The 27,687-nt window shown below is 40.7% G+C and overlaps 1 protein-coding gene across 15 annotated transcripts in view; it reads right to left on the bottom strand.

Annotated features, from left to right (window-relative positions):
* The window catches only part of MIA3 (MIA SH3 domain ER export factor 3), a 76,313-nt gene that overhangs the window by 20,117 nt on the left and 28,509 nt on the right, over positions 1-27,687 (bottom strand). For 11 of the 15 annotated variants that reach the window (XM_060091404.1, XM_060091403.1, XM_060091401.1 and 8 more), the window contains exons 4-9: positions 22,861-25,687; positions 21,125-21,286; positions 18,139-18,284; positions 4,517-4,591; positions 2,973-3,104; positions 15-36 (exon numbers count right to left, since the gene is read on the bottom strand). In XM_060091404.1, the coding sequence (XP_059947387.1) occupies positions 15-36; positions 2,973-3,104; positions 4,517-4,591; positions 18,139-18,284; positions 21,125-21,286; positions 22,861-25,687 (3,364 nt within the window). Of the gene's footprint in view, positions 1-14; positions 37-2,972; positions 3,105-4,067; positions 4,321-4,516; positions 4,592-18,138; positions 18,285-21,124; positions 21,287-22,860; positions 25,688-27,687 lie in introns of those variants that run through there. The other 4 variants (XM_060091402.1, XM_060091399.1, XM_060091407.1 and 1 more) reach the window with 2 other exon arrangements.

Below are 27,687 nucleotides of genomic sequence, written 5' to 3' on the forward strand. Positions count from 1 at the left end.
GCCTGAATATTTACCTTGATATACTCTATTCTTTACCTAAAAGAGAGAGAAATAAAATTAAACTTGATATCAAGACATCTTATTAATAGAAATATTATAGTGCTTAACACAATAGTCAAATCATAACAGAATGAAAATTTAATAATGGTTTGGTTCAGCATAAGGATCCACAGGATTAAAAAATAAGAAAAGGCTAAAAAAAATTTCAAATTTAATTGGTAGTGATACTTCATTAATAGTTTCTGATAGATAAAAGCACTAAGGTAAATACCTTATTTTTGCAACTAAAGATACATTCACGGGGACTTCCCTGGTGGTGCAGTGGTTAAGAATCCGCCGGCCAATGCAGGGAACACAGGTTTGATCCCTGCTCTGGGAAGATCCCACATGCCATGCAGCAACTAAGCCCGTGCACCACAACTACTGAGCCTGCGCCCTAGAGACCGTGAGCCACAACTACTGAACCCGCGTGCCACAACTTCTGAAGCCCGCATGCCTAGAGCCCGTGCTCTGCAACAAGAGGCGCCACCACAATGAGAAGCCTGCACACTGCAATCAATAGTAGCCCCCGTTCACCACAACTAGAGAAAGCCCACGTACAGCAATGAATACCCAACGCAGCCAAAAATAAATTAATTAATTAAAAAAAAAGATACGTTCACGTATCTTTTCAATGAGCACCAATCTTATTAAAAGAGCACTTAAGTTCCATAATGGAAAGGGTTTATTATATATATGGAAGTTGCTAAGAGAGCAGATCTTAAAGGGGGGGAAAGGGGAAAAAAGATCTTGTAACTATGTATTGGTGATGGATGTTAATACCTAGACTTATTGGCAATCATTTTGCAATATATACAAATATCAAATTATTATTTGTACACCTGAAACTAATATAATGTTACTAGTCAATTATTTCTCAATTTAAAAAAGTGAAGAGGAATAGTGGTTTCATATTAAACATACTAATGCTTCACTTATCCAAATCATTTATTTGACAACCCCAAATAGCCAGAATGAGATCTAGAAACAATGATAATTGAAAAAGACTCTGAGGAAACACAATTAAAGGCATGATTGCTGTACTAAGATATGCCTCTTTCATCAGAAAACATCTTAGAATTCCTAATCAAAGTTGACTATTGGGTGAATTTAGAAATCTAACAGACTAGAGCATCTGATTTTCCCAACCCCCTAAAAATAGCAGTCATAAATCTAAGAGGGAAAAGAAGACTGCTATAGGAAAATACACAAGCAATGAGAGAAATAACAGCTAACATCTTCTAAATCATCTCCTAAAGACAGCACCGAATTACAGGAGAATAAAATCCAAGCAGTACTCAATTTTTTAAAAAGTGTTACTAAATGTCTTTGTAACCCAGAACTTATTTCCCTTGTCAAACGTCATGGTGATGAGATGCTCAGATCAGTCCACAAATCATCCGTGATCTCAATATTATTACAGTATCTAATACCATTTTTAATGATGCTGTTCCAGGAAACTGCATTCAGAGTTCCAACACAGAAATAAATAACTATTTCTCTAATGTCACAGCCTTGCTAATGAGGGAGTAAGCTTCCTTTATCCTTTCACCCACATCAACAGGCGAGGGAAAGCAGGAAGATGCAACAAGCAGGCAATGAGAGTAGGGACCAAGGTCCCAAATATTGAGGCTGCAAGGCAGCAGTTAGGACATAAAGCCTACATAACCGTCTAAAAACCTAAGCCATGTCAGGGCTTTTGAGATGGGAGAGTCAAGAGTGGGAAACAGAAAACGGTTTCACCGTGTTCCCTTCTGTTCACCCTTTCTATTCTTTTTCCTTGTATCTGAGGGAAAGCCCCACGAGGTTTAAGGAGTCTTCACAAGAATCCAGGCAAAAGACCCTTCTTTTTAAGTGATTTTACAATCACTTGTGCAAGGAGAGGAAGCTTATTAACAATGACATGTCTGATAAAATTAAGAAATCAGAATACTCAAAGTTTAGAATGGTACTCATCCAATGCTTTTGGCCATTTAATTGTTAAGCTTCAACTGAAACTGAAAGCTTTTCATCTGCAAAGCTCATTTACACAGAATGACTTCTTCCTCAATTATGTTAGATGACCACGAAACAGAATCATAAGCATGTATCTGTACGAGAATACATACATACATACATACATACATATATATATATATGTATATAAGCATGAAAGACAAATTATGCACAGAAAAAGACCCTAAGGAATTAAAATTTTAATAGTGTGTCTTTGGACACTATATAATATGTATTTCCAAATAAAAAGATGTTTTCTGAACACAACAGGACATGATCAAATTAGAAAAATCTGTGAAACAGATATATATAAGGAAAAGCACTGAAAATTTACCTCTTCTCCTGATATATATTTTTACCATTTGCAGCATTTTTTCTGTACGTATATATGCATTTATATAATACACAATTTATCTATACTTTAAAGTCTTGGTTTCTGCTTTTTTCCACTTAACATTAAATTGTGAGCACTTTCTGTGCCCCAATGTCTCTGGAATACATAAATTTTAAGAGCTGCCTAATATCTCATTATATAGATGAACAATAATTTAAGAACCCCCCCCATGATGGATCATTTAGGTTCTGTGAAGTTTTCACTCTAATAAATACGGTTCCATTTTTAACACCCTGTACAAGATCCCTAATGTATGATCGGTTACTTCTTTAGAATAGACTATTAGATATGATATTATACTATATAAAAGGACATGAACATTTTTAAGGCTTCTGATTTATAAACTGAAGTTTTCCCATTGAGATTATACACATGTCATCTTGTTCACCTATGTCTTTACCAACAAAGATTACACTGTTAGCTTGGATTATAAATATTAATTTGTGTTCAACTTAGTAACTAAAAAAGAAACAAAAGGGCAAGTGATTATAAAACAGTCCTGTATTTATGAGTCTAAAGGTGTACGTTAATTTTATTTACTCACAGCAAGGACAGTTCTCCAGAAGAAAATGGCAAATGAAACAACTCCTAAGAAGGTAGTGGTAAGTACAGGCTTCCAGGGCAGTCCATAAAAATCAGGCCCAGGCTGAACATCATCAGGCAATGTAGCAACTAGCTGAAATAGAGAGATTAGAAATTGTGGGAAACCTGAAAGAAATTTACAATAAAGCAGTCACAGAGAATCATCCGCAGAAATCTAATTCAAACTGCATTAGATAGCGATCCCCTCAAAGTTCTTCAATAGTTTCCACTGCTTCAATAAAAAGAGGATACTGGCAGCTTCCTATTTCTTATTTGGCTTGACGTATTTTTAAACATTATAAATCTGTCTTTACGTTGAGCTTATATTTCCATTTTGCGATAAGCCCTACACATCATGTTGTCCAACACATGGCTCGAATCCCTCTGGATCATACTTTTCTCTCAGCTGGTTTTTATGACTTAAACCACATAAAACAAAAAGTTGAAATATACTATAGAATCTTTTATGGCTTCAAATAAAACCGAAGTGATAATGAACAACGTAAACAATCAGCTTTTCCTCTAAGATTTGAAATCTTAACTGTTTTCTACTCACAGAAGGACAAACGCTAAGAAACTGCAAACATTTCCTGATAACTGGTTTAGATAGACTGCTCTGAATTTAACTGTCTTCTATAAACCCAATGTTTTCATTTTAAAAGTTTCCTCAAAGACAGCGCATTAAACTCCTGTCTGCTTCTACACTGTTTTCACGGCCCTGTAGACGTTAACTATCATATTGGCCCCATCGCCCAAAGGTGCGGAGGATAACGTGAAAAGGAGCTGAGCTGTAGGGACGTGATAACGCTCGCTTGTTTTGATCACGACTGTGTACCAGAAAGTAACACAGCGCCTGACACATCGTAAGTACTCAAAAAATGAACACGCGACAAAACCTTCTCAAATACACCCCCACCATCTCCTTAAACAGCACCGAAACGTCCTGCCCGCTTCGGGCCTGACACACTCTACTTCCTCTTCGCTCCGTCCGTCAGTGTACCCGCCCGCTCAGAACTCGTCCACCCGCCCGCCAGAGCTGGGGGCCGGGGCCCGTCACCTCCAGGAGCCTGCCGATGAGGGCTGCGTAGAGCACCGACAGAGGTCCCAGAAGCTCCGGGTCCCTCGGGGAAGAGGTGACAGAAGGCACAGTGGCAGGAACTGAGTCCATCGTGACGGGACAGCGGAGCGGAGGCGACGCTTCCCCGCGGGATGACACCGGACCCCCACTCTGTCACCGTTTCCTCCTTCGGAAAGGACCCGGCTCAGGGGGGCGGAACCTGGGACTGAACTTCGCCTGCCCCGGCCGCTTGCACTTTCGCCCTACTCCTCCAGTAAAACACGTCATCAGACACGGCCCCGGGCGGAAGTACACGAGTCTACGGAGGCCGGGCCCGCCGTAGGCGGGGCCGTAGCGGAAGAAACCAACGGTCGAGCGGGGCGGGGGAGCAGAGCGAAGAGACCTCCGCGGAAGCAACCAAGTAACGAGGCGAAGATGAAGGGGCTCACCTGCGGCAGGAACTGGGAGAGAAAGCGTTGTTCCATGGGCCCGGGAGCTTCGAGAAGGAGGAGAGTGGGCGAGGGCTGGGGGAAAGGAGAAAGGCCAGCCACTTAACTCCTGCCCAGAGGCTGGATCCTTTTGTCACCAGGTGCTGAGACGCCGGGCACCTGCCCTAAAATGCCCAGACAGGAGATCAGCTGCTCCCGCTCCCTCGATGGACCATCCCCTGCCTCGGCCGCCGTCTCCTGGGCCAGGTTCCTTCCCGGCCCGCTCCAGTCCTGCTTGCTTTTGCCCTTCCTGGATTCCAAATGTCCACACTGTCCCACATTCGTGCCGATGCCCCTTTAAAAAGTGTAATTCTAGGGAATCTTGTCATTACCACACCTATGCCACTGAGGTCAGTTCTGGGTCCCACATTTTAGGGTTATAGGATTTGTGGAAAAGGGCAAGGAAGAGTCTGGAAATTGCGTTCTGAAAGTGGAAGAAACTAAGGATATTTAACCTGGGGGAGAAAACGATGTTTGCAGATTTTAAAGGTATGTCTATAAGTTGAATATAAAGCCAATTCATTAGAACAATCAGGCAGGAAAAGCCTGAAAAAGAAGGGCATGGCATAGGTGGAAGGTAGGCAGGCGGTTGAAGCAGGCTCTGTAATGAAAAGTCTGGTACTGGCCCAATAATACAGACAGACAGACCATGGAACAGAACAGAAAATCTAGAAATAGGCCCAACTGCGTTGGCAACTCAGCATACAGTAAGAGTCAGTTGGGGGAAAAACAGACTTTTTAGTAAGGTGGTGTTGGCCTAACTGGATAACCAAATGGAAAATAACAAAAATTCGATCTTCTTCTCACTATTCACAAGAATACATTCCAAATGGGTCAGAAACCTGAATGTAAAAAATGAGAACAAACAACTACTACAAAAAAAATATGGATGTATTATGAGTGAGCAACACCTTCCTAATTAGGTCTCAAAATCCAAGGGAAAAGATGTGTAACCTTGATTACTTGGAGAAAAAAAAAAAGTGTCCAGCCCGTGGACACAAAAATACAAAATAAGCAAAGCCTGACAAGGAAAACGTGCGGAAAAAATATCTGTAACATATTACAAAGGGTTAATATTCCTAAAATATAAAGAACTTTACAAATAGAGAAAATGGCCAGCAAACCTATAGTAAAATGAGCTGAAAAAATGAATAGATAGTCCTCAGGAAAAGAAGTAGGAATAGCTCACAAACAGGGAACCCTGCTCTATCTCACTCATAGTGAAAGAAATACAAATGAAACCCACAGTGAGATACCATTTCTCACTTATATTGGCAAGATCCAAACATTTGACAACATATTCTCTTAGTGAGAGAATGCAGAGGAAATGGGTACTCTTATGCATTGCTGATCATTATACAAAATGATAACAACCCCTATAAACAGTGATCTGGCAACGTCTCCCAAAATTACCTGTGTAATTACCTACTGATGCAACAATCCAACTTCTAAACTTCCATCTCAAAGATACTAGAAATATAACAACAAATGTTGGAAAGATATATGCACAAAACCATGTTATTCCAGCATTATCTATAATAACAAAAGACGGGAAATAACCAAACTGTCCATCGACAGAAGAGTTGTTGAATGCACTAAAGTATGCAGTTGACCACTGAACGACACAGAGGTTAGGGGTACAAACCCACTGAGTAGTCAAAAATCCCCATACAATTTATAGTCAGTGGGCCCTCCTTATGCGAGTTTCCTTGGTATCCTCCTTCTGTATCTGAGGATTCAACCAACTGCAGATTGTGTAATACTGTAGTATGCATTTAGTGAAAACAATCCACGTATAATTAGGGATTCAAACAATTCAAACTCGTATTGTTCAAGAGTCAACTGTCCTACGAAACTGGAAAAAAGAAATCAAATAATTCTATATACTGCTAGGGTATGATGTCTAGATTATACATATCTTTTTAAAAGGGGGTGGAGAAAAGTATATTTTTATCTAAAAAAATAAAAGGAGAAATTATTTTTTTTCCAGCTTTGAGGTAAAACTGACATGCAATAAACTGCACAAATTTAAAGTGCACATCTGGATAAGATGAGTGCATCTGTGAACCCATCATCACATTCAAGATAATGAACATATCCTTCACCTCCAAAAGTCTCATCTCCTTGGTAACCCTACCTCCCACCACTTGTCACAGAATTTCTGTCCTAATGGATTAGTCTGCATTTCCTAAAGTTTTATATATATGGAATAATTCACTATGTATTCTATTTTCTCTGGCTTCTCTCACTCAGTATAAATTGAGATTCATCCATATTGCTGCATATATCAGTAGGTCATTAGTTTTTACTGCTGAGTAGTGTTTCATTGTAGGGATAAATCACAATTTATTTACTTACTCACCTGCTGATAGACATTTGGTTTTTTTCCAGTTTTTGACTTTTACAAATTGAGCTGCAGTGAAGACTGACATACAAGGCCTTCTATGGATGTATAACTTGTTTTTCTTTGGGGTAAATGCTTAGCAGAGGGATGGCTGGATCATCTGACAGGCGTATGTCCACCTTTTTAAGAAACGGACAAAATGTTTTCCAAGGTGGTTGTACCATTTTAATATCCCCACCAGCAGTTCCTCCACATCTTCTCCAACACTTGGTCTTTTTAATTTTAGTCATTCTATTGTGTGCAGTGATAACTCAGGGTGGTTTAAATTTGCATTTCTCTCATAATTAATGATGTTGAGCTTTTTTTTTTTTTTTTACTGTGCTTATTTGCTGTCCACATCACATATCTTCTTTGGTGCTGTTATTTTACTGGGTTATCAGTTTTCTTATTAATGAGTTTTGAGAGTTCTTTATATATTGGGGATGTAAGTCCTTTATGAGATATATGCTTTGCAATGATTCCTTCCTAGTCTGTGGCTTGATATGATGAAGTTTAAGCCTAGCATCTTTTTTTTTTTTCTATTTGTCCCATCTGTTCTTTGTTCCCTTTTTCCCCGATTCCGCCTTCTTTTGAATCAAGCCTTTTAATGATTCTATTTTATCTCCTTTGTTGGTTTATTAGCTGTAACTCCTTGTTTTGTTATTCTAGTGGTTACTTCAGAGTTTATACTATACATCTTTAACGTATCAGTCTACCTTCAAGTGATACTATACTACTTCATATATGCAATAAGAGTTTTACACAAGAGTTATTACTACTTCTCCCTCTCCTGACCTTTAAACTATTGTGTCATACGTTTTATTTTTACATATTTTCTAAACCCCATAGTACATTAATAATATTTTTCTTTAAACAGTAAATTAACTTTTAAAGATATTTAAATAATGAGATAATCGTTTTATATATTTACCCATATGGCTACCATTTCTGCATTCTTCACTCCTTTGTGTAGCTCCATTATTTCCATCTGTTGTCATTTTTCTTATGCCTAAAGGTCTTCCTTTAACATTTCTTATGGTGCAGATGTGCTGGTGAATTCTTTCAGCTCTTGTATGTTGGAAAAAAATCTTCATTTAATCTTTGTTTTTGAAAATTATTTTGCTGGGTATACTATTGGACATTAACAATATTGCTCTTGAAGTATATATATATGTTTTTTAAATTAATTAATTTTTTGGCTGTTTTGGGTCTTTGTTGCTGTGCGTGGGCCTTCTCCAGTTGTGGCGAGCAGGGGCTACTCTTTGTTGCCGTGCACGGGCTTCTCATTACGGTGGCTTGTCTTTGTTGCGGAGCACAGGCTCTAGGCATGTGGGCTCAGTAGTTGTGGCTCATGGGCTCTAGAGCACAGGCTCAGTAGTTGGGGCACATGGACTTAGTTGCTCCACGGCATGTGGGATCTTCCCGGACCAGGGCTTGAACCCATGTCCCCTGAATAGGCAGGTGGATTCTTAACCACTGCACCACCAGGGAAGTCCTTGAAGTATATTAAAAGATATTATTCTACTGTATTCTCCCATTCCTTGTTTCCAACAAGAAACCTGACATCAACCTTATCTTACTTCCTAAAATCTCTTTTCTCTAGCTGCTTTTAAGACTGCTCTTTATCACTTATTTTGATCAACTTGATTATGATATGTCTTGGTGTAGTTTTCTTCATGCTTCTTATACTTGGGTTTCATTGAACTTCTTAGATCTGTGGGTCTATAGTTTTCATAAATTTTGGAAAATTTTCACCCATTATTTCTTCAAATAATTTTCTGGACACCTCTTCTATCCTTTCCTGCAGGGATTCCAGTTATACACTTATTACAGTGCTTGAAAGTGTCCCCACAGCTCACTGATGACCTGTACTTTTTTTTTTTTTTTTTTTTTGAGGTACGCAGGCCTCTCAATGTTGTGGCCTCTCCCGTTGCAGAGCACAGGCTCCGGACGCGCAGGCTCAGCGGCCATAGCTCAAGGGCCTAGCTGCTCCGCGGCATGTGGGATCTTCCCGGACCGGGGAACGAACCCATGTTCCCTTCATCGGCAGGCAGACTCTCAACCACTGCGCCACCAGGCAAGCCCGACCTGTTCATTTTTCTTGAGTCTTTTTTCTCCTGTACGTTTCATTTTGGATAGCTTCTATTACTATATCTTCAAGTTCACTAATCTTTTCATCTACAATGTTTAGTCTAGTATTAATCCCACCCAGTATATTTATCACCTCAGGCAGTTCATCTTTAGAAGTTTGATTTGGGTCTTTTTTTTAAAAAAAAATCTTTCATGTCTTTACTTAAATGGTAATAATAACTGTTTAGTATCCTTGCCTAATTCTAACATCTCTGGCAGTTCTTGGTTGGTTTTGATCGGCTGATTTTTCTCCTCATCATAAGTCATCTTTTCTCACCTCTTCGCATGCCTGGTAATCTTTGACTGGATGCCATACATTATGAATAAATGTGATGGTGATTTTTTTATGTCAGTTTGGCTGATCATGGGGTACCCAGATTAAATGTCATTTTGGGATATGTCTGTGCGTGTTTCCAGATGAGATTAGCATTTGAATTGATGGAATCAGTAAAGTACATTGCCCTCTCCAGTGTGGGCATCATCCAATCCACTGAGGGCCTGAATAGAAAAAAAATGCAGAAGAAGGAATTTGTTCCTTCTTCCCTGATTTGAGCTGGAACATCAGTCTTCTATTCTTGGTGCTCCTGGTTCTCAGGCCCTCAGACCTAGACTAGAATCGCATCATCGGGTCCCCACACCGTTGGACTTTGGACTGATTACAACACCAGCTCTGTGGGGTCTCCAGCTTGCAGACTGCATACTGTGGGACTTCTCAGCCTCCATCTCTGTGTAAGTCAATTCCTTGTAATAAATCTCTTCCTATATGTATATCCTCTTGGTTCTGTTTCTCTAGAAAACCCTAACTAATACAACAGATATTCTTAAGCTTTGTCCTGGGATGCAGGTAAATTACTGGGAAACAATTTGATTCTTTTGGGTCTTGCTTTTAAGATTTGTTATGTAAGACATGAGCAACATTTAGTCTGAGGCAAGACCCTTCTGAAACTCTACCCAATTCCCCTAGAATTAGGAGGTACTGTTCCTGGCCCTGTGTCAGCAACTGTTCCCTCTACTCACTGATGTGTTTCTCTGACCTTGAACAGTCTTGTCACACTCATGTGCTCTCAAAGATCCCTAGGGTTCTCTCTCTGTGTAGTGCTCTCCTTTTGGTACTCCGCGCTGTGAATTCTAGCTGCTTTGCTTTCCCTGGACTTTCAGCTCCATCCCCTTAACTCAGGGTTCCTCCTTTCTGTGCCACAGGCTGGGAACTTTCTCAAGGCAATAAAATGTAACAATTGTAGCCCTCATGGCATCTGTTCCCTGTCTTTCAGGAATTACTGTCCTCTGTTACCTGATGACTTGAAAACTGTTGTTTCATGTGTTTTGTCTGATTTTTTCTTTTTAGCTGTTTCAGTTAGGAGGGTAAAGCTGGTACCTAAAAATCTATCTTGGCTAGATGCAGAAATCATTTGCTTATTTTTTAATGGTAGGGTAGATAATGAAATTAATTTTTAAAATACCTATAGAGGAAGGGTGTCAACAGGTTGGACGAAACTAGGACAAAAGTTACACTTCTCTGAATAGACCTTGTTTTACAAATTGACTTGGGCTCTTGTAAATGTTAGATAATTATAAAATAAGAAATCTTTTAAAAATCCCTAAAAATTGAAAGCAAATATGAAATAATTAACCTAACTGTGTATCAAGTTGGTGGCAGAACAACATGAAGGAATTATTTCAGGCATACCCTAGTGGGATATAGGTTAAAGACAAAAAGAATTGCAAAACATGCTTGCAATATTTTCAATAATGTATCGCTGGTGGCAGTGTTGATATTGGTATTTTTAATACTGTTATGTGAATATTGTAAAATAAGGTAAATAATTACGTTGATGTCAGTAAAAACTGAGATTTCCAACAATGAAGAAAGAAAATACTATGTCAGATAGATGTGGTTACCTTAAATTCCACTAGCATCCTTAATTCTGATTGGGAGCATCCACGTGGCATCATGATGAATATTCACATAAGAAAATCCCCACATATTTCCTAGCTTTGTCCTCTAAAAAAGGCCTAGACCTGATGGCCAACTCAAAAGCAATAAGCAATCTTAGTACCCAGAATGTTGCCTCTAAATACCATTTCCTACTAAGAGGAACCAGGGCTCTTTAGAGAAATAGCTCCTTCGAGATCTGGGCAGAAAATGTACAAAATGAGCTTGGAACATCTAGTTACATTAGAAAGCAAGGAAGGTATCAGCGACCATGAGGTGGTGTCAAAAGGGCCCAGGAGCCAAGCTGAAGAGTTTCCCACTGACCAACAATGGGAGAAATTGAGCACTGATAAGAATAATAACTACAGTGGATTGTAACACACTAAATATTTTCAAATTCATGACATCATGATGATTCTTAAAAAAGAATTAGAAGAGACACACACACAAAAGCCTCTGGGAATCTCTGGATAATGCTGGGAAGACAACTCATTATTTTGAAAACTATTTAAACAGAAGGAATCAAATATTTATACTGCCTTAACTATACACACCAAATCTCAGTGTAAAGCATAGGTGATTGTAAATTTCTCTTTGTAGAAGTATCCCCGCCTTTACATGAAGTAGGAATAATACAGTCAATTGCCATTCTGCAGCCTATGATACAGATTTAGTCAATGTCACCAATGACTAGTAGCATCAAAAAAAGAGGGACATCTACACATTAGCTGCCTCCTGATAGAAGTATACATCTTCTATTAAGTATCCTTGCCAAACAAAATTGAAACTGAATCTGACTACCAATCTCACCAACCAATTCCCAAGAAATATAAAGAACAAGGGAAAATGTTCAATTGTACTAGGGGAATGCAGTTAGCAAAATCCACACTATGATACCCCCTAGCAGCCAAACCTGTTTCTTCAATGAATACATTGCAACAAACAAAAAAGAGACATCTATAGACAGAGTAGCTAATCTGATACTTGCCCTCCCACTGAAAATAACTAGAAAACTGGACAAAATATATGAAAAAAAAATAGTTTTTCAGAAATAGAACAATAGGCAGCACACAATTGTGACTCCTGAGAGAAGGGAAACAAATGAGGTGAGCCCTGTGATCACCCAGCTTTCTACCTAGAGGCACTTTCTAGACCTCAGAACAGGCAGGGAGAACCAAAGCAGAGTACACCATCTCACTAGGAGGCAGAGATTAGAGCTCAAGGAGACTGAAGTGCCTGAAATATGCAGGGAAAGTTACCAGAAAGATGAGAACTACAAAGAAAGAGTTCCAGAAATCTGCAAGGATGACTCCTTCAGTCCTGGGCTGAACTCAAAGCAGCGCCTTTGTAAGCAAGATTCCTTGTGGATCAGCAAAGAACAATTACAGGCAAAAAGAACAACTATAAGGAGGCTGGAAGCTAAACAATTCCCAGTTAACACAGGGCTGGAAGACATTTGTATTTCAGCTAGTCAGCATGGATTAATGTTAATGAATGCTCAAGGCATTTAGTACATTACAGAAGAATAACATCATCATAGTAGGGAAATACTAGCCCTGGAGTAAAGACTATACATATACTATACCTCCTAACAGATCTTAAAAATAAGACTAGAAAGGATCAAGCTGATCATCAAGTAACTTAACATCTTAGGAAAACAAACTTCAATACTTTTTAAAGGAAGCCAGCAAAACCCAGGCACCCAACAACATTCACATTCACAGTGCCTAGCATCCAACCAACAAACAAAAACAAACAAACCAAAAAAAAAAAAAAAAAACTTTAGACATGGAAAAAGGCAGGAAAATGTATCCCATAACTAAGAGATAAGTAAAAACAGACCAAGAAATTGTAAGAGATGACAGAATATTAGCTTTAAAGAGCTTTAAAAGAATCATAAAATATACTTAAGAATTTTTTTTAAAATGACCATACTAAGGAGAGAAATGGAAGATATAAAATAGGACTGAGTGGAACTTTTAGAGCTAAAAAATAAAATATCAGGAATAAAAAATTCACTTGATGGGCTTAACAACAGATTAGATTCCACAAAAGAAAAGATCAATGAACTTGAAGACAGCAACAGGAAGTACTTAAACTGAAGCAAAGACATAAAAGGGCTAAAAAACAACAACAAAAAAGAACAGAGACTCAGTGACCTGTGGAACTACATAAAGTGAGCTAACATATATATAGTTAGAGTCCTAGAAGGAGAGGCAAGAGAAAGGGGACACAAAAATTTTTTGAAAAAATGTGAAAACTCATAGAACTGTACACAGAAAGGGTGAATTTTACTAGATGTAAATTATGCTTTAATTAATCTGACTTTTTTTAAAAAGGTGTGTTTATTCACAGATGACATGATCATCTACACAGAGAATCCTATGAAATCTACAGCTCCCTCTAGAAATAATAGATAATTTAGTAAATAAGTACTAAGATGATAAGTAAATAGTAAGTAAATTTAGTATGGTACAAGGTCAACATACAAAAGTCAACTGTATTTCTACACATCAGCAAAAAAAGTAATTGTAAACAAAATGTAAAAGATACCATTTACAACATCAAAAACCATGAAATACATGGCATACATAAACAAAATACACATGAAACTTGTACAGTGAAAACTACAAATCGCTTAGAGAAATTGAAGATCTAAATGAACGCAGAGATGAACTTAATTAGAAGCCTTAATATTTGTTGATATCAGTTCTTCCCAAACTCATCTATAGATTCAATATAATAACAATCAAACTCTCAGCAAGCTTTTTTGTAGAAACTGATAAGTTGATTCTAAAATGCACATGGAAATGCAATGGAAATGCTATAGCCAAAACAATTTTGCAAAAGAACTACCTGACTGCAAGACCTATTATAAAGCTGTAGTAATTAAAGGCGTGTGGTATTGTCTTAGGACAGAAATAGAGATCAGTGGAACAGAATAAAGTCCAGCAAGAGACATGCATATATGGTCAACTGATTTCACCTCAAGGTGCCAAGTAATTTGAAGGGGAAAGAAATGGAATGGGAGCAAATGGATATCCATTTGGGGGGGGGGATAAAACCTGACCTTTACCTCACATCATTCACAAAAATTAACTCAAAATGGAACATAGACTTAATCATGAAAGGTATAGCTATAAAACTTCTAGAAGAAAACATGAGAAAATATTCACGTCGTTGGAAATGCCTCAGATTCCTTAGGCAGGAAATAAAAAGCACTTTACATAAAAGTAAACATTAATAAAATGGTGCTCATCAAAGTTAAAAATTTGCTCTTTAAAAGGCAATGTTGGGCTTCCCTGGTGGCGCAGTGGTTGAGAGTCCGCCTGCTGATGCAGAGGACGCGGGTTCGTGCCCCGGTCCGGGAGGATCCCACATGCTGCAGAGCGGCTGGGCCCGTGAGCCATGGCCGCTGAGCCTGCACGTCCGGAGCCTGTGCTCCGCAACGGGAGAGGCCACAGCAGTGAGAGGCCTGCGTACCACAAAAAAAAAAAAAAAAAAAAAAAAAAAAAAAGGCAATGTTAAGAGATTGAAAGGCCAAGCCAGAGTCTGGAAGTAATTATTTGCAATATGTATTGACAAAGGAGTTGTATCTAAACTATATGAATATAAAGAACTCTTAGACCTTAATATTTAGAAAGAAAAAACCCCAGTTTAAAGGAGGGCAACAAAATAATGCCATTTGCAGCAATATGAATGGACCTAGAGATTGTCATACTGAGTGAAGTAAGTCATTCAGAGATATATGATATCACTGATATGTGGAATCTAAAAAAAGGGTACAAATGAACTTATCTAAAAATAGAGTTAAAGATGTAGAAAACTTATGGTTACCAGGGGGTAAGAAGAGGGGAGGGATAAATTGGAAGATTGGGATTGACACATACACACTACTATATACAGAATAGATAACCAATAAGGACCTGGTGTATAGCACAGGGAACACTACACAATACTCTGTAATGGCCTATATGGGAAAAGAATCTAAAAAAGAGTGGATATATGTATATGTATAACTGATTCACTTTGCTGTACACCTGAAACACACATTGTAAATCAACTGTACTCCAATAAAAATTAAATTGAAAAAAAACATAAATAAATAAAGAGGGGCAAAAGACTTGAAGAGCTATTTCACACATAAACCCACAAAAAATTATGGCCACATGAAAAAGCGCTCAACATCATAAAGCATCAGGAAATACAATTAAAACCTCAAAGACATGCCCACTAGAATGTCTACAACTTAAGACTGCTAATACCAGGTGTTAGCAAATATGTGACCAACTGGAAGTTTTAGAAATTGTTAGTGGAAGTATAAAATGGTACAGTCATCCTTGAGAACAGTTTGGCAGTTTCTAAGATAAAATAAACTTACCATATGACTGAGCAAATTTCAATCCTAACTATAAATCCATTTATAATTGTAATTCTACAACAGGAAAAGCTAATCTATATGAGAAAAAGTTCTGTCAGTGGTTGTTGCCTGGAGCAGGTAGTTCAGGGGATATACTGGGAAGGTACGCAAGGGAGCTTTTTCAAACGAAGGAAATGTTCCATATTTGCTTACGGTTGTTTTTACATGGGTGTACACATTTGTTAAAACTCACGAGCCATATTCCTAAAATGGGTACACTTTGTTATATGTAATATATATATGATTAAAGTTGATTTAGGGCATATATCAACCCCTTATAACTTTTGGACTTCAACAAGATCCCAAATTAAGTAAGAACAATTTTAAAAGGAGGGGAAGGGATTTTGAAATGTGTCAAATAATGGGTGATATTAAGGAATTACCATTAAGCCAAGTGATGGGCCCATGATTTCATTTTACTCTTCTCTCTCTTTACTATTACTATTTTGAAACTTTTCCATGCTAAAACACTAAAAAAACCCCCAAAATTAAAGCAGTAACTTCAAATATTTAACAGATTACTATATAGAAAAGGAATTAGATTCTAAGAGAAAAAAAATCATATGGAGGAAAATTTGGAGTCAATATAAGAATGAACTAGCCAACAGAGCAATGTGTAGCCTTATAAGGTAGGTTGATCACACTAGGAATTTTTGATGCCCAGACCTCGTAACTACTAGTCAGGGCTGTAGTAGTGGAAATTACTGCAGTTAGTGAGAAGTTGGACTAATTGTTCTCTCAGATCTCTCCAAGCCCTGAGATTCCATTAACTGTTGATCTATGCGTCTGACTTCTGGTGCAGTTTCTCCAAACAAGTCAGCACCCCATTATTCCCCAGCTCTATCAAATAATTATCTATACTACTTATTTGATACTTCATGAAAGCGATTTCATGTTTTCCATTTTTCCAATTTTCATATAGATTTGATACACCCCTTTTTAAGCCTTTCAGAAATCAGAATGATGCTTCATACCTCTTAGACTCTTTTATTCCTAGCACAATACTCTGTACACACTGGGCCATCAAAATACTTTCTTGACAATACCTTTCAAATCATTGTTAGTTTGTAACATGCGCCCTTTTCTCTTGCTATTCAGGTCTGCATCTTCTCCCACCATCCCTCAAGCAGAGACTGTATCCTCTACCACATCTGTGTCCCCCAGCCCAGGACTAGAACAGGGCTCTGTGCATATCCACAAATAAAATGAATGAAGAATTCCTCCCACATTTGGAGGCTGTTAAATTTTAGAGGTGATGATGATTCATGCTGATAGCCAAATTTGAATTCTAAGACTGCCTTAATCACTGAAAATTTCATTATTCTAACTGCACAAGTCATGCACACCATCACCGGGGTGGCTGCCACTACCACAACCATGGAGAAAACTGAAAAATGGTTTGGTTTTCCTCCATCTTTCCCATCCTGGCGGCCTTTCTCCTGAATTCCCCAGGTATTCAATGTCTTTACACTGCCCTCTGACCATCCAAATGAGAAGTAGGCAGGGGATGAGATCCTATAAAATGCCAGGCACTACACAAGACACTTGACATTATCAATTCATTTAATTCTTACAACAACTGGGGTAGGCATTATCTGCCTTTTAAAGATGAGGAAGCTGAGGTTTAAACTTAGTAATCTGCCCAGGCTTCTAAATGATAAACCTGGGATTTGAAACTGGACCATCCTCACTCAAAGCCCCTGCGTCTGAAATAACAAAAAATAACCCCTTTCCCAACAAAAGTCTTGAAATAACAGAACCTAAAGGAAAAATATTTTTGTTGTTGACAATACTTTCTCTATAGCTCCAAGAGCAACTTTGTCTCCAAATTCGGGAAGCTTGCTCATTCCCATATTTACCAAGAACGTCGAATTTCAACAAATACCACAAGGGGGCGCTAAGTCCTAAAAAGCTTAAGCTTCTGGACAGATCGAATGTCTCATTTGGATCAGGACTCAGACAGATAAATCTGAATAAATATTCTGCCATAAGTGACTCTAAGAACAAATATGACCATACTTCTTTCCTCCTTAAAGCCTTCAAAGGATCTCCAACCCTAACATCACTTATCATGACACACAACTTCCTTTATGTGTGCCCATCTCCCTCCAAAAGACCATGACCCTCTAACTCTATACTTGGATAACACCGACTAACGCTTCCCTGACTTCCCCAAGTAACCTTTTCTTCATGTCCCAACTTTTCAAACATGCCTTCCTCCGTGTGACTGCATCTCCCCCAGTCCTATTCAACAACAAACTACACATCAAACTCACACGGGTCCTTCAACCCTGCTCAAAACATGTCGCGGCTAACTTCTGACCTTCTCTGACTGTCCTCCCACCTCAGTGAATTAATTTAGTCAACATATTATTCCACCATCAGGTAAATACTTCTCTTCCTTCCCATATCATACAGCGTTTCAAGTCAGCGTCCTTATCTCCCTGCTAGACTGAAAGGTCCTCGAGGGAAGAACCACGTTTTACAGGTGTGCGTACGTCTAGTGCTGGCAGGCAGCACATCCTTCTCAAGTGCTGAACTGAGCTAAGAACCCACCACCCAACATCACACACCTGCGGCTCGTTTCAGAGACTACCTTCAAAGGCTCAGGAGTAATTTTCATAAAGACATTTTAAGTTCTTCATCTCATGCTTAAAATCAACTTGAAAACTGTAATGATCAACATTCTATTTGAAGAAATTGTATGTCAGACTTACCGTCTTAGTTAAATAAAACACGGATGAATATATGAAAAGAACTGCATTTTCCAAAGGTGTGACACTTGATGGTTCTTCAGCATTTGTTTCTAGTTGCTTTTTTGCATCAACAGCATCAATAGGAGTGACTTCTGTTGTAATTATCCCTAAAATCGAGGGAGAAAGCTAATACTTTATTTATCCTTCAGAATAAGATTTGTTTCTCTTCATTTAAAATATTTATCGAGTGCCCACTAAATATCAGTCACTCTGCCTGGATATGTGCTTCTCCTGAAGACAATTATATAAAAAAACTTCAGAACCCCCGTTAGAGCCATCACGTCCTCTAGTATAAATGAACATCATCTCCAACCCACTCTACCCACCAGCAGTCCCTCCATCACATCCCTGGCAATGCAACTGCTATCTGAACAATAGAGACTCATGGGGACTGAGAAAACCAGAATTTTATGCTTTTCCCATATACACACTGTCACAGTTAACAAACACTTATTTAGTGCTGGTGAAGCACTGTATTAGAAACTTCAGGCAAACGACGAGTAAGAAAAGAGTGTTAGTCAATCTATACAAATGGATGATCTTTTTTAAATCTGAAAAACTGTAATTCTGAGTAGGTTAAAAACTGATGGGGGCTTCCCTTGTGGTGCAGTGGTTAAGAATCCGCCTGCCAGTGCAGGGGACACGGGTTCAAGCCCTGGTCCGGGAAGATCCTGCATGCCGCGGAGCAACTAAGCCCGTGTGCCACAACTACTGAAGCCCACGTGCCACAACTACTGAAGGCTGTGCGCCTAGAGCCTGTGCTCTGCAACAAGAGAAGCCACTGCAATGAGAAGCCCGCGCACCACTACAAGGAGTAGCCCCCGCTCGCCACAACTAGAGAAAGCCCCGGTGCAGCAACAAAGACCCAATGCAGACATAAAAAAATAATAATAATAATAAATAAATGAAAACTGATGGATTTCTGTTTCCTTTTATGTAAGAGACTATGTAAATAAACAAAACTGAAAATTAAAAAAAAAAAAGAGTGTTAGTTTGCAGACTTGCACCCATACTCAGCACCAGCATCTGGCACCTGGCAGGCACTCAGTAACTGCTTACTGAATGGATGAATGACAGCTACACAAAAGGGAATATGGTAAACACCAAGAGAGATGAAAGGGAACTGCTTACAAGGTGGGGGCCTAGCTTGTAGCTCTGTGAAAACGCTTGAATTCCAGCTCTTCCTGAAAGGATCTCCACATGAGGGGGTGGTAGGCAGGAGATTTCAGGATGAGTTATTTGGGTCTGGGGTGCTTCTTATAAACAGCTAGGAGTCCAAGAAGCAATTAGTGAGAAGCTGGACTCGCTGCCACTCAGATCTCTTCCAGCCCTGAGATTCCGTTGCTCTTGACCTACGAATCTGACCACTGGTGAGGTTTGCCCAATCAGGTCAGCACCTCAACACCTGAGACGCATGCAGGAACATTTGGGAAGGTCAGCCTCTAAAGGTAGTTGATGCCATTTTGTGCTGGAACTTAAAGGACAAGGCAAAACCTCTGTTTTTAATTCTGCAAGCAAAATCTTTCCTAACCCTGACCGTTTTTAAGCGAGAGAGTAATAAGTCTTACTGGTATATAACTCGTTCTCAACAAGCAGAACCTTTTTGAGTTACAAGAGTTAAGAAGTAGAGAGTATTATACATGAATGCAATATCCTCTGGAACATAGGAGACCTCTAATATGCCATTTCTTCTCAAATTAGCTGAATTCCTCTTCCTGCTGTGACCTCTCCTATATATATATATATATATATATATATATATATATATATATTTTGTGTGTGTGTGTGGTACGTGGGCCTCTCACTGTTGTGGCCTCTCCCGTTGCGGAGCACAGGCTCCGGACACGCAGGCTCAGCGGCCATGGCTCACGGGCCCAGCCGCTCCGCAGCATGTGGGATCTTCCCGGACCGGGGCACGAATCCATGTCCCCTGCATCGGTAGGCGGACTCTCAACCACTGCGCCACCAGGGAAGCCCCCTCTCCTATATTTTAAAGGGGGGGTAAGTCAGGTGGGCAGCCCAGTGCTGCTAGGCCTGTGGTATCACAGGGTAATGCTTTACCTATGGTTAGAGACCATGACCTCTAAAAACGTAAAATGGTAATGATTCATATTGCCATATTGGATAGACAAAATAACACAATCAGCTGTTCTGATTTATTGGTAAAATGAGTGAGCTACACAAAAATTAGAAAGCTGTTGATACTATTACTTGGGTTGCATTCTTTAAAACTTTATTTTTAAAACAACTTTCTCAATCCAAATGAAATGAGTTGCTCTCCCACTGTATGTTTACTGTGCTCAGTGATTAAGTACTATTCACAGGGGTCTGTCTACACTGGGCCCTTATGACTGCAAAAATTCTGTACTGTTTCCTCTCATCTTATAGTATAAGGATATCTAGACATAAATATCCCCTCACTGTTTTAAAAAAAAAAACTTCTATGTCCAGGTAGCAAATTAACAAAACAACTAAGCTACAATGTACTCTATTGGAGGGGAGGGGCAGAAGGAGGGAAGACAGAATTTGTTAGTTTCAGAGCAATGGTTCTCTAACTTTAACTTGTAACAGATCAGAATTCCCTGGACGGCTTGTTAAACAGATGGCCGGTCTCCACCCCCAGAGTTTCTGCAGCTGTTGGTCTGGCAGAAAACTACTGTTTTTGAGCATAAGGCTTTTTAAGAATAGTATTTTAGATTTAAGTTACTTGCATAAGCTAATGCTAGCCAAGCACTGTTTGGTAGGTTAGTTATGGTCTCTGACCTGCTTCATATGATTGATCTCCACCTGTCTTGACTCCTGCTTTTCTCTGTTAGTTCTGGGATTTCCTACTTTTTACACATTCACACCTGTGTTATTCTCCCCTCTATTTCCTACTTTTAGCGACAAATCTCCTAGGAGGGCTTCTTAGGCTTCTACTTTGTAGAGAAAAATTAGCGAGCGTTACCTGGGTCTCCAGCTGTCTCAGTATTTGGCTCCTGGGACACTTCTGATGTACCCATGTCACTGGTCACGGGTTGATCCAAGTGGCTGGGCTCTTCAGGAATCTGCATTATAAGAACTTCTGTGTTCTCCTGTGGAATATTCTCCTCCAGCAGTGGTTGTATATCTATAGGGGAGAAGAACGCACTATACTGGCAAAGCTCGAAGACAGCCCCGCTCCAGCAACCCCTCACCACACATCTCCAGGGCCCCTCACCCCTGCCCTCAGTGTGCTGGCATCCCGTGGGGGCACAACTGGGCAAGGAAAAAAAGAGCTTCAGTTGCTTTCCTTTCACTTCACAGATGCCTAAGCTACACAATGAAATTGACAAACCCTCATCCCGGGAATTCCCTGGTGGTCCAGTGGTTAGGACTACTGTGCTTTCACTGCCAAGGCCCAGGTTCAATCCCTGGTCTGGGAACTAAGGTTACACAAGCCACGTGGCAAAACACACAAACACAACAAAACAAAAAAAAACCCTCATCCCGAAGTATTTCATAAATTAATATATTTATGGTAGGGACTTCAATAAGCCTGACTTCTCTTAGCAAACCAACACATGCCCACATAGATAAATATGCAAAAGGGAATTCCAGTCAAGCGCAGAAATAGGAGACGTCTATTCTACCCAGAAATAACAGGCCCCCTTCATACACAAGCATGCTTGTTTCAGAGAGCTAGCCCAGAGGAGGGCATTACATACAAAGGCAGCTCGCTGAAGTGCCTTTCAAATATTTTCAAAGTACCTCCAAGAGTCAGAAGGAGTGAACTCATTTCTGTCCCTAAGAGGCTCAGAGCATAGCCCAATGTGACCCACAGCAAAGGTGAATTTCTTTGAAACCTCATAGTTTACCCCGAAAATTCATTTGAGTTCTGCATTCTAATCCAAAATATAGCTGCTTTGATTAAAAGTAAAAATGTTCCCGTCTCCAAATTGGCATTCTGGGAAGATACGTTTTTTCTGTGGCTTTATGTCCCCCTGTTAGTCTGCCGTATACCCTCAGTTCAAATGCCTCCATTTGAAAAGCGTGGGGACAGAGAAAACAGTACGGAGCTAGGAATCAGCTTATCTAGGATGTTGGCTCAGGGTCAGTTCAATCACTATTTCCTCAACGGCTTCTCCGCCAAGTGCTGTGTTGGAAGGCTCTGCATCCTGGTTTGATCCTTGATTAATCTGCATGCGAGAACCCCGCGGGCCTGGTAGAATTTAACTACCTAAGTGACTGCCCTAAAGGGGCAAGAAAGAACATGGCACCCATCAAAGATGAAAGCTGGAGGGAATGAAGAAGCTCAGGCAAGGCATCGAGTTAAAAGTTACGCCAGTCAATCCCTGGCCAGACAGCAGTTATTCTGTGTTCAAAAAAGCCCTTTCATGGAACTTGTAGGCTGTGAACAGGTCTACTTTGTGCATCAGTTTCTTGTTCATATCTTTCTCCTTTTATGATGTTTCTTTTTGAGAATGCTACCAGTCTCACTGTCTAAGGGCAAAGCAGGGCAAGAAATCCTTATCCACGCTCCAGCCTCCAAGAAAGAAGGCGGGAAGGGCCGTGTGGGCGTCCCCGTGCTGCCCCTGACCTCTGGGCACGCTGGGACCTGTGGACGGAGTTTTACAAGCACGGCACGAGGTGCTTCAGCAGTCCCCTGGTCCCCACACCCGTTTCTCAAGCCCAACTCTACAAGGCCATAGGTGGGCACCTCACCTTCCGCTGGTCCACCCCAGCCTTCCTCTGCAGGCTGTGCCGCTGCCAGGGGCGCAGTCTCCTCCACCGTGGAGTGTTTGTACCTGACAAAATAGATCAGGTCTTGCACATCATCTAGCACCGCAGCCTCTTCAAACATGTTACTGTCCTTCATCCCCAGGTCTCTATTTTTCATCACACGAGCATCGAGCATCTTCTCTGCCTCGCTCAGAATGTGTGACTCCCAAGCACGGAAGACCTTATCCAGGACTTTCTCCACATTATAAGGCAGGCTCTCCCGCTGTGCCGCCTTCAGCTTGTATGACATTTCCTGGAACATGGCTTCCAGCTTATGGACGTCAAAGTACTTCTGGAACCGCTCCAGAGTCTGTTGATCTTTAAAGAAACTGCTGATTATGGGCAAGTCTTCCATGGGGACACTGTGCTCAGGCTGTATGGGTGTATGGGGAGCCCAGGGGAATGGGTCATCATCATCATGGTCCTCAGAAGCAGACCCCTGGCTGCCTGCATCCACGAGTTTCTGTACATCCTCCTCATCCTCTTTCGAGAGTTCTATCCCAGGCTTCTCTGCGAGCCCTGAGGTCTTCAGGTGTTCCTCAAGGGTGTCTTCTTTAAGAGAATCAGGATCTTTATTCTGCGACGCTTCACTGAACTCTGGGGTCTGATTTTCTTTCTTGCCAGGAAAGCCACTTCCTTCAGAGGGTCTCCGTGCTTTCTGATCCACATGAGAGCTTTCTTCTTTTTCCACCATCAGACTACCTGGGTCCCTGCCTAGACTGTCTACCCCTTTACCTGCAGTCTCCTTTTTTCTTTCATTTTCCAACATATTACTAGTTTCTTCTTTGTTTTCTTCAGTTTCAGGATCAGTCTTAACGGCGCCTAAAACAGCTTTTTCAGGGACTTGAAGGTCAACATCTAACCTCTTGACCTGAATCTCAGGGCTTTTTTCTTTAGACCGTTTTGCACTTACAGCATTTTCATCCTCCAGTAGTTCTTCGGGGCTGTAATCGTCATCTTCTGCTTCTGGCTTTTCAGTGTGGAAACCTGGTCCTTCTGTGCTATCAGCTTGGCCCGTTTTTCCGACCTCCTGCGTGGCCGGCAGTGGCTTGTGCCCCTCATTTGAGGTGTCCGCTGTGACCTCTTCCTCAGAGAGCCCTCTCTTCTCCCTTGCTTGCTTGTTAGCTGTGGCAGCCACATCTCCTTGCTGCCAGGAAATATTTCTTCCCGGGATGGGACCCTCTTCTTCCGGTTTTCTTGGCAAACCAATTTCACCTGGGGAGGAGGCTCTAGTCTGATTTTGAGGTTTAAGAAGCCATTCCTTTATAAGTTCCTCACCTGGATGCTCCCCCGAAAGCACGTGTGGTTTGGGTCTGTTTACCAAACCATCTACTTCCTGCGTACTCTCTTTGGAAGCATTAGGCTGATGACCGCCCAAGAATGGTGCCACAGCCATGGACTCCTGTTTAATCTTTCCTTCGTCCCTTTGATTCCCTGCCGCTTTAGGGACCGATTCCCTCTCTGAGGCACCTTCCAAACTCTGCCCTCCAGGCTTTTCTTCATGGAGCATTTCTTTTGTGATATGAACGGCTTCTCCTTTTAGGTCATTCTCTTGATTAGCAAAGGCTGGTTTTAATGTTTCTGTACCCTTTTCAGCAGCTGGCGAAGAGTGGAGGAGGCCACTTTGAGGAGAACCACGCAGAGTCATGCCTTCTCGCATCTCATCCTCTAATCCTACCTCATCCTGCACCAGGTCCCTCTTGGGTTCCTCAACCTTCCTCCCTTTTCCTTTGATGTGAAGTTCTGTGTCCACTTCTGGGTCTTTGTCATTATTTGTTTTAGGGACTTCTACATTCCAAAGCCCGTCTGCTGCCTTTTCAGGGTCAATACGATCTACTGCTGGTTGTGGTTTCCCCAGTTTGCCGTCCAGGACTAATGCATCATCCCCTTCCTCTCCTTCCTTTGATTCAGTACTCTGTAAATCCGTACCTGTGTTTTCTTTACCTTCTGTGACATCAGAGAAGATGGTATCTTCCCAGGTTGTTAGTATATTTTTACCACCATTTTTGATGCCAGGGGTCTGAGTTTCCTCAACTTTATGCTCTTCATGTGAATTCTGCTCTTTCTCTGTTGAATGCTTCTCAACTCCAGAGTTCGCTGGAGCTTTCGTGTCTTCTCCACCTATAAAGGTTAGTAACGGCAGCTCATCAAAGTTTTCTTTACTTTCCTCTTCTTCTTTTCCCACTGTGTAATACTCAGCATCCAATTCCTCGTCAAAGTCATCCTCTAACGAAGTAACAAGTCTGGTTGTCTCATCATCTGATACAAGTGCATCGGCAGTTGAGCCAAATTTGGTTTTCAAGTCCAGAGTCATTTCTGTTTTCAAAAGTTTATAAGCATCAATCTTCTCCTGTTCACTCGAGACCTGAGAACTATTGCTGGTTTTGTTGTTTTCACTTTCTGGCACTTTTAACTTATCTTGCAGCATTTCTCCAAAAGGTTCAAATGAAGATCGCTCTCCCTGAGCATGACCCGTTTGACTATTTACATGGGGGTGGCTCTTCTGAGCCTCATGTCTTTCCCTGAGTTCCATAGTGTTTTCTGATAATATACTTTCACTTTCCTCTGAGTTGGGTTCTGCTGGCTCAGGTTCAGGGTCACTTCCCTTAGACGCTTCAGGAGGTTCTTCCACATGCTGAGAAGTTTCTTCTTTAAATTCCGCGGAATCTCCAGTGGCAGAATCGTACAATTCCAAAAATCCTAGAAGTTCTTCTACATTATAATTATCAAAATCATCTCTTCCCCCATCAAAACAAACAAAATCGGTCTCCTGCAAGGGAAAGAAAAACATTAGTGTGTCACTAACCGAGTGTCACAAGAGCAAACGCTTACCCAGGCTAATGACAGAGATGATCTCAAATTCATGTTTGGCTTTAGAGGGGCTTTTGCGCCAACCTTGGGGAGTCAGGAGATAGGAGGATGGAACCTGCTTTTCCCTGGCTTCCTGCTTCCATGAGGAAGGACTTTGACCTGAGCGATGCTCCTCCTGGCTTCCCTTCATTCTCTTTTCCCCAGGGGAGGAATGATTCATGTGGCTGGTGGGTTTGTTCTACACCATCCCTGTTTTCTGCTTGAGATTGGATGGAAGGAACACACACCCTCTCTCTTCCATGCTGTCAGTTTTACAGGGACAGCCCCCCTTGGGGGAGACCCCCACTTGGCTAGCTCTGCCTGTGGCTGGGTAAGTCTGTCTTATTCTAGACTGCAATGTTCAAAAGCCTGTTAATTTCCACACACTTGAGCCATGTTCTCCAAAAAGCTTTACCAGTAAGTAATGGTGACATTTTGGTCTCCATCCACCTGACTGCTGGGTTTCTTGATTTGTTCTAAGCACAAGTAGGGAAAGGTAGGGTATCATTTATTGGGTCCCCCAACGTCCAATACCTATGCCTGCTGTTCTGGGAATTTACTTCATACCAATTTGTCCAGGGGAAGCTTGAAGACCACCCAGCGTCTCCATCATCCTCTCCTCTAGGCTGTGCTTCCCTGCTTACCCAGCTGGAAACAGGGAGAAGCTCCTAGCTGACAGGCTCTAAGTCTACAACAGATTTCTGGCTCATTTTTTCCTTGGACTGGGAAAGATAACTCAGCTTGAGAAGCATCTTACTGAAATACAGGTGCAGGGGAAGTAAAAATGTTAAGGAACAGAGAATGGTGTCACGGGGCTCCCCACTTAACTATCACCACAAGTACAGCTTGAAAACAAGATTCAGTGAGGGATACATTCTACTCTAAATCAGGGTTCTGATTAGCTGTCAATAAGATCTGCTTTTAGACTACCTGTAAGTCTATATTCTTCCTTTCCTCTGCTAGTAAACAAATTGACATAAAATGGGTCGCAAACAGAAGGAAAAGTTAAAAAACCAACAAAGATAATTTCCTTCTCCTAACCAAACTCTCACAATACTCTAGAGAGACCTGACAAGTGTGGTAAGGATGAATGATTCCTCTTCCCATCGCGTGCATTTCTAAGCCATTTCGTAATGTTGAGGGAAGCATGGAGTGAGAGGTACAGTGAGAAGGCAGAATCCCCAACAAGTGAGGTCTCTGTGACCAGTGAGCTGTGGTCTCATGCGTATTTCCCTCCCAGCAGCATCTTCATTAGGAGTGAAGCCTAACAGGCAATAGGGCTGATTTCATGTCCCTCGAAAAGACAAGGAAATTTCAAGAACAGCAATGGCTCTATGACTTCACCCATTCTGCCGAGCTCAGCTGAGAAGTGCCCCAGGCCAGCAGCTCACATGCTCTTGCAGCAACACCAAAGAGTTATTCAAAGATTTCTGTTTGAAGGTGGGTATCAATTCTTATAAATTTTAAAACTCCAGAAAATAATCAGCTGGAATGAGAATCCCAGAGCACAAAATCCTTGTCATCACAAAGCTATTTTAAGTTGGTGCACCCTGGATGAATGCTTTATAGACTGTGCAGTCAGGACCTTGTAGATTTGAGGCTGGACCTCATCTGAAATGCTCAGGTTCCCTTTTCCAAAATCTGTCACATAACTCTAATCCCTTAAATCATTACAGTCAGTAAGAAAACCCAGTATAATTTGGGGTTTGATTAATTTAACCGGATCTCTATATACTTAAAATGTCTAAAAGCTATTCAATAAGTAGTTTTCAAAGTGAGACACCTTCTCATCTTACTTGTAAAAAAAGTATTTACCTCTTAAATTTAATAACTAAATACAAAGATATTGAATTCTTCGTCCTTTTTTCCTCACATAAAATAGCAAAGAAAAATCCTGAGTGAGTATACATAGCCTTGTAT

The sequence above is a fragment of the Mesoplodon densirostris genome, chromosome 2, assembly GCF_025265405.1.
Source record: "Mesoplodon densirostris isolate mMesDen1 chromosome 2, mMesDen1 primary haplotype, whole genome shotgun sequence".
In the NCBI taxonomy this organism is placed as follows: domain Eukaryota; kingdom Metazoa; phylum Chordata; class Mammalia; order Artiodactyla; family Ziphiidae; genus Mesoplodon; species Mesoplodon densirostris.